Source organism: Phoxinus phoxinus (genome assembly GCF_949152265.1).
Source record: "Phoxinus phoxinus genome assembly, chromosome: 4".
Taxonomy (NCBI): Eukaryota; Metazoa; Chordata; class Actinopteri; order Cypriniformes; family Leuciscidae; genus Phoxinus; species Phoxinus phoxinus.
The window spans coordinates 43,711,683-43,719,182 of NC_136879.1; the positions used below are offsets into that span (position 1 = coordinate 43,711,683).

At 36.0% G+C, this 7,500-nt stretch overlaps 3 protein-coding genes across 5 annotated transcripts in view; 2 read left to right on the top strand and 1 right to left on the bottom strand.

The window, feature by feature from the left end:
- tomt (transmembrane O-methyltransferase) overlaps nucleotides 1-4,497 on the top strand; it is a 5,855-nt gene extending 1,358 nt beyond the window's left edge. The window contains exons 2-4 of one of the 2 annotated variants that reach the window (XM_079611101.1): nucleotides 485-759; nucleotides 1,638-1,834; nucleotides 3,809-4,497. In XM_079611101.1, coding sequence (XP_079467227.1) covers nucleotides 498-759; nucleotides 1,638-1,834; nucleotides 3,809-4,129 — 780 coding nt within the window. In that variant the 5' untranslated portion in view covers nucleotides 485-497 and the 3' untranslated portion in view covers nucleotides 4,130-4,497. Of the gene's footprint in view, nucleotides 1-363; nucleotides 760-1,637; nucleotides 1,835-3,808 lie in introns of those variants that run through there. The other variant, XM_079611100.1, reaches the window with a different exon arrangement.
- A 7-nt stretch (nucleotides 4,498-4,504) lies between these two features.
- The window catches only part of folr (folate receptor), a 23,979-nt gene continuing 20,983 nt past the window's right edge, over nucleotides 4,505-7,500 (top strand). Inside the window, exon 1 of the mRNA XM_079611105.1 lies at nucleotides 4,505-5,003. The gene's annotated coding sequence lies outside the window, so the exon portion shown is untranslated. The remainder of the gene's footprint in view (nucleotides 5,004-7,500) is intronic.
- anapc15 (anaphase promoting complex subunit 15) overlaps nucleotides 5,505-7,500 on the bottom strand; it is a gene marked incomplete at its 5' end in the record, with an annotated part of 6,070 nt that continues 4,074 nt past the window's right edge. The window contains one exon of one of the 2 annotated variants that reach the window (XM_079611114.1): nucleotides 5,505-7,341. In XM_079611114.1, coding sequence (XP_079467240.1) covers nucleotides 7,315-7,341 — 27 coding nt within the window. In that variant the 3' untranslated portion in view covers nucleotides 5,505-7,314. The remainder of the gene's footprint in view (nucleotides 7,342-7,500) is intronic. The other variant, XM_079611113.1, reaches the window with a different exon arrangement.

The following is a 7,500-nucleotide window of genomic DNA, read 5'->3' on the forward strand; positions in this document are numbered from 1 at the left end:
GTTCTGAGTGTTTGTGTGTTGCTATGCAGTTGCTAGGGTGTTTTGAGTGTTTGTGTTGCTTTCTGGTTGTGTGTTGATATGCAGTTGCTAGGGAGTTCTGAATGTTTGTGTGTTGCTATGTGGTTGATAGGGTGTTCTGAGTGTTAATGTGTTGCTATTTGTTTGCTATGGTGTTCTGGTGTTTGTGTGTTGCTATGCGGTTGCTAGGGTTTTCTGAGTGTTTGTGTGCTGTGTTGCTATATGGTTGCTAGGGTGTTCTGAGTGATTGTGTGTTGTGTTGCTATGTGGTTGCTAGGGTGTTCTGAGTGTTTGTATGTTGCTATGCCGTTGCTAGGGTGTTCTGAGTGTTTGTATGTTGCTATGCCGCTGCTAGGGTGTTCTGAGTGGTGTCTGATCTTCAAGTCACCTTTATTTATATAGCGGTTTTTACTATACAGATCAGCGTTGTCTCCAGTGACGTTAAAGCCCGTCTTTGTGTCTGCAGGTCAGAGGTGAAGATGGTTTCTCCTGCGATCGCTTTGGCTTTACTTCCTCTGTTAATCACGCTGATCATCCGTTACCGTTACTTCTTCGTGCTGCTGTACCGGGCCGTGCTGATCCGCTGGGTGCGCGACTGCTTATCGGGCCTCAGCCGCGAGGAACGGGCCTTCCAGTACATACTGACCCACGCCACGCCGGGAGACTCCCAGAGCATCCTGGACACCTTTGACCAGTGGTGCAGCAAAGTGGAGTTCATCAGCAACATCGGGCCCAAGAAAGGTACACACACACACACACACACAACGTCCGTCAACTTCATCTGGGCTCTGGTTTGGTATCAACATGGCTTATGCTGTGACGGCTCTTCCTGATGAAATTTAATCAAACTTTTATAAAGCAGCAAATAAAGTGTTGGATAGAAGTAGGCAGAAGCGGCTCAGTGTGCGTTCGAAGGCTATTCAAGACAAACGGTGAAACGCAAGCAACAACAAGATCCAAATAGAGGCAAAAGCATAACGGTCACAGTCAACACATGACCCACCGCATATCCTAATGGAGACGGAGACTGGGACTCACAATATCAGGAGCAACACTGTTCATGCAAAGCTGGGTCTCTATTCACTTCTATAATCGTTATTACAAAGCAAACGGACTACGCGAGTATAAAGCTGTATTTATTAGCAGCGTGTGCTAGCGTATCAACAATTAGCGTAGAGAACCGAAATCATAACCTAAACCAGCATAAAACTGTCTAACTAGTGTAACTTCACAGTACGGTTAAAAGCTAAATGTATCTTAGAGACAAAAGTGTGTTGTTGATCTTGAGGGGTTTCGCTGACTGAGGACGTCCACACAGTTTAATCCAAAGACGACACTTGTCAGGATTTGACCGGTTTTGGGAAGGGGAAAAACGAACACCTCCTCCAACCTCTCTGGGAAACGCGTATCTGTGTTACAAACGCCCCAGGCACAACGGTTAACCATATCTCTGATAAAACTACGACGGTAATACCCTGCCGAGACCAAACATATGAGACGCCTGTGTTAAAGTCAATGGAGCGCTGTGATTGGTCAATCTACATTCTAGGGCGTGGCTTAGCCAAAGGCGAATTGATTGGCTGTCACGCTCCCTTGCTGTGTTCTGATTGGCTGTGCAGGTAAGATCCTGGACCGGCTGCTGCAGGAACACTGCCCGATCACTGTTCTGGAGCTGGGCACTCACTGCGGGTACAGCACGGTCCGCATCGCCCGCTCGCTGCCCATCGGCGCCCGCATCTACTCCGTGGAGATGGACGAGCGGAACGCTGCCGTGGCCGAGAAAATCATCCGACTGGCGGGTTTTGATGAAGACATGGTGAGTTTTCTGCATTCATTTCTCTTTCTTAAAGGTGCAGTCTGTAAGATTGACAGCTAGTGGTTGAAATAGGCACTGCAGTCCAAATTCAAAATATCAGAGATCGTTGTTTCCCGCCTCCTCAGACTCGACGCTCACACGGGTTGCCAGTTTGAGGACAACAGGAACAAGCGCAACTGACAATGAAAATGTACAAATTGGCAACTGCAGTATCACAGACCAAAACAAAAACACACATTTCACAATATACATTATCGGATGAAAGTTTAGAAAAATTCAGATTTTTAAAATTGTTTTGGAATTGTTTACACACCAAGGCTGTATTTATTCGATTCAAAATACAGTAATATTGTGAAATATTATTGCATGAGACTTTTTTTTTTAAAACTGTTGTTTTCTATTTCAATATATTTTTTTAATAGCTTATGAATAAATTACATTTATTTATTCCTGTGATTACTTTTTTTTTTAAATCAGCAAGGATTCATTAAATTGATGTTCATTAAAGTGGCATTTATAATGTTACAAAAGATTCTATTTCAAATAAATGCTGTTCATTTGAACTTTCTTTCCATCAAAGAATCCTGAAAAATAAAATGTATCACAGTTTCCACAAAAAAATATTAAGTTTTCAACACTGATAATAATCATAAATGTGTCTTGAGCATCAGATCATCATATTATCCTGATTTCTGGAGGATCATGTGACACTGAAGACTGGAGTAATGATGCTTTAATCACAGGAATAAATTACACGTTACTGTATATACATATAGAAAACAGATGATTTACATTGGAAAAAATATTTCAGATTTTTTAAGTATTTTTTAATTAATTAGCACACCATTTTAATTAATAATTAATTTAATTAATTATTTGTTTTTCTAAAGTAATTTTTATCAAATAAATGCAGCCTTGTTGAGCATGAGACTTTTTTTTCAAAAATATTGGAACATTTTGAAATATTTAATTAGTATATAGTATATATATATATTAGGGATGGGCAACGATTAATCGCATCAAAAAATAAAAGTTTGTGTTTAAATAATATATGTATGTGTACTGTGTATAATTATTTTGTATATATAAATACACACATATGCATATATATATTTAAGAACTATTCGCATGTATATATTTATACATAATTTATATTATATATAAATATAAATATTTTATATATAAATAACAAATTTTTCTTAAATATATACAATTATGTGTGTGTATTTATATACAAAATAATTATACACAGTACACATACATATATTATTTAAACACAAACTTTTATTTTTTGATGCGATTAATCTAGGGATGTCAAAAGATTAATCGCGATTAATCGCATCCAAAATAAAAGTTTGTGTTTAAATAATATATGTATGTGTACTGTGTATAATTATTTTGTATATAAATACACACACATGAATGTATATATTTAAGAAAAATTGGTTTACATTTATATATAATATAAATGATGTAAATGTATATACAGGATATAAATGCAAATATTTCTTAAATATATACATGAATATGTGTGTATTTATACATAATAATTATACACAGTACACACACATATATTATGCAAACACAAACTTTTATTTTGGATGCGATTAATCAGGATTAATCTTTTGAAAGCCCTAGATTAATCGCGATTAATCGTTGCCCATCCCTAAAATATATTAAAATAATATAATTTCCTTGTTTTTCTAAACTATTTTTGATCAAATAAATGCAGTCTTGTTGGGCATGAGACTTTTTTTTTTAAATATTGAATTTTTTTAAATATTTAATTAGTGTGTGTGTATATATATATATATATATATATAAAATATATTAAAAAATGGTGTTAAAATACAATATGCCATTAATTAAACATAAAAGTCAAGTTGACATTTTGTGAAACCAGGCTTAACAATAGTAGCTTATTATGGCCCAGAAGCATCCGTGACATGATCTCTCTGTCGCCGGTCCTCTCAGGTGGAGCAGATCGTGCGGCCGTCGGATGAGGTGATCCCGCGCTTGCGTGAGGACTTCGGCGTGGAGCGCCTGGACTTCGTGTTCATGGACCACTGGAAGCGCTGTTACCTGCCGGACCTGCGGCTGCTGGAGGACAGCGGGCTTCTGGGAGAGGGGTCCATCATCCTGGCGGATAACGTCATCTTCCCCGGAGCGCCCAACTTCCTCCGGCACGCGCGCCGCTGCGGCCTGTACGAGGTCAGAGTTCACCGCGCCACGCTCGAGTACATCCGGGGCATCCGGGACGGCATGGCGGAGCTCACCTTCCTCGGGGTCAAGTGAAGCTTTCGACATAACGCCGTGTTTCTCACCGCGCGGAACGTGTGTGAGGAGATTATGAACGGCCAAAGGTTTCATCCAGTCACTTGTGAACTTTAAATCTATTTATTTATTTTGAATTTTTGCCCCATTTAAAAAAAAAAGTTAAAAAAATTCTTCATTTCTTTCTTTTTACATTTAATTATTATAATTTTTTTTCATTTATTTATTTTGTTGTTGTTATTATTATTATTTTTCCTTTTTTCACATCCGTGCCGCATGGCTGAACTGGCCTTCCTCGGGGTCAAGTAAAACATTATCGTGTTTCTCACCGTGAGGAACGTGTGTGAGGAGATTATGAACAGTCAAAGGTTTCATTCAGTCACTTGTGAACTTTATTTATTCATTTTAAAATTTAATTATTATTTTTATTCTTCGTTTATTTATTTATTTTGTTATTGTTTTTCTCTTTGTCTTGAGCATGCTGTCCAACACTGTGTTTGGATCCTTTATTGGTCTTGGCTGATCATGTGATCTATGTAACCATGTGACTTCATAAATCAAGATGGCTCCTGCACTATTGTAAGCTTGGCATTGAGAAGGCCACATGTGACCAGAACGTTTGCCACTTTTTTCAGTAAAATCATTTGATTTGATCTCGCTCTTTGAGTCTCTTGTGTTTGGTGGAGTGTGCCGACTCTCCTGAAGTTCCTGTAATTGGATTTTCTTTAATCTACGCACCTCAAATGGACACATTTTAAGGCGTGGTGAGTCCCTAGCTACTCTTCACTCATGCATATATAGCATGGAATGAAATTCACTCTTATTTTCTAATATTGATCTTATTGTGAACAATTCATCCATGCATGTTTCTTTTTATAAAAAATGTTTTTACCTTGTAATGTTTAATCAAAATGTCATAACTGGATCTTCCAGTGAAGCGTCAGTCTTGACATGCAGGATTAACCAATCATTCAGTGTGCTTAAGCTCCGCCCCTGAAAGATATTTAGAGCCACGCCCACATCTCAACAGCCAATCAATAACTGATGTACAGAATGAAGCCCCGCCCTACATTTAATCTTTTTCAACAATCCCTTACACTCTGAAATATGTCACAATAGCAACTTTAATCATTTAATTACTTTATTTAAACATTTATGTATCAACTTTTTGGATTATATATCAATGTCTATAAAATAATAATATATTTAGCATTATTATAGAATAATTTTATATAAAAATATAACTATATTATTAAATAAATATTAAACAAAGGAATATTTTGGTTGCAACATTTCACTGTAAAATAAATATTTAAGAAAAATCATATAATATAATGTAAAATTTATTCATAATTCTATTTTCAAACTTTATTTTGGTGGAAAACTCGCTTTGTAAAAGAACAGTGATGGGGTTTTCTCTGAATTATGCAGCATGTATTTATTTAAGATTTAAAATATCAAATATAATTTATTTAAGATTTAATTAAGCGCATTAAGCCATATCGTAAATTAAAGTTGCTATGAAATGGAAATTTACCTTATCTATTTTCTAATCAAAAAGTCATAACTGGATCCAATTAAATATGTTAATGACCTCAAAGTGCCCTATATGAAGACCTTGTATAAGCACATCATAAAACAAATATTGAGATACTCGTGTCCTTCTAAACCGGTATGGCTAATATTTCCATATGAAAAGGCACTGGTATCAAAAACATTTGTGTGTGTGTGTGTGACATCTCTTTGTGCATCATATTTACATTACACAAATGCAAATGATATTTGAGAGCAGAGATCACAGCTTTAGAGCAACATGACGGTGAATAAATTATGACAAAATTCGAGCCTTCACGTCTTGAATGATTTTTAAAAAAGCCAAACTAAGATGGTTCGGTAACACGTTACAATAAGGTTCATTAGTTATTGTATTAACTAACCATAAGCAATACATGTGTTACAGTATATTTCTTAATATTAGTTATTAAAAATACAGCTGTTCATGTTAGTTCATAGTGCATTAACTAATGTTAACAAATGCAACCTTTGATTTTAATAATGTATCATCAGTAAACGTTGAAATTAATATGAACTAAGATTAATAAATGCTGTAGAAGTATTGTTCATTCTTAGTTCATGTTAACTAATGAACCTTATTGTAAAGTGTTAGCGATACTTCTGTTAAAATGGGATGGGAAGTTAACAAATCAACCATTTGTACAAGATGAACAATTGACTACAAATTTATTTACAACCACAAAGAAATATGATACACAGAGCAGGATAAAGCCGTCAGCGTTTCTGAGCTGTAAATGCGGTGTGACTCACGAGCTCCTGAATCCTGACACTCGTCTGCATCACATGCAGAACTGCCCAGTCACTCAATAACTTTATGGATGACCAGAGAGTCACTGAACACTTTCTGCAAGCCTGAAGTGACAAAAGTTCATGTTGCGACAAGTGCTGATTTTATGAGAAATACGAACACTGCAAAAAATGCTTTTCTTACTCTGTATTTTTGTCTTGTTTTCTGTCCAAATATCAAAAAATTCATAAATCAAGATGCATTTAGATGAGTAAAATTACATAAGATATTATGTCCTGTTTTCTGGGGGAATTCATCAAAATTAAGTGAGTTGATGCTTAAAAAAAATTAAAAAAGATCTGCCAATGGGGTAAGAAAAATATTATCTTATCTAATCTTAATTTAAACAGAAACAAGATTATTTTTCTTACGCCATTGGCAGATAATTTAGCTTGTTTTAAACAAAAACTCACTTAATTTTGATTATTACTGTTTTTTTTACCCAGAAAACAAGACTTAATATCTTATGTTATTGTACTACTTTAGTAAATGCATCTTGATTTAAGAAATGTTTGATATTTGAACTGGAAACAAGACAAAAATACTAAGTAAGAAAAGCATTTTTTTGCAGTGAAGTGGCTCTTTAGTAACACTGAACACTTGAGCTGACGGTCTTGTGTGTGTGTGTGTGTGTGTGTGTGTGTGTGTGTGTGTGTGTGTGTGTGTGTGTGTGTGTGTGTGTGTGTGTGTGTGTGTGACACGTATAAATAACAGTCATTTGAGTATTCCAGCTGCACACGGACACTTCTTTCCATCACAGGCTCCAGTTTATCGTCTGATTGATTGATCTGGTCTAGATCATCCACTGGTCCTGGTCTTGATCGGCTCCTTCCATGTCGACCTATCAGTGAGCGACACTCACGTCATTCACCTAAAATCAAAACTCAGATCTCTTCAAAACTGAACTTCGCTAGAATCAACGTTTGTCAGGTGAACAGCAGTCAGGATGACACTGCGAAAAATGCTTTTCTTTCTCAGTACTTTTGTTTTGTTTCCAGTTCAAATATCTAAAAATTCTTAAATCAAGAAG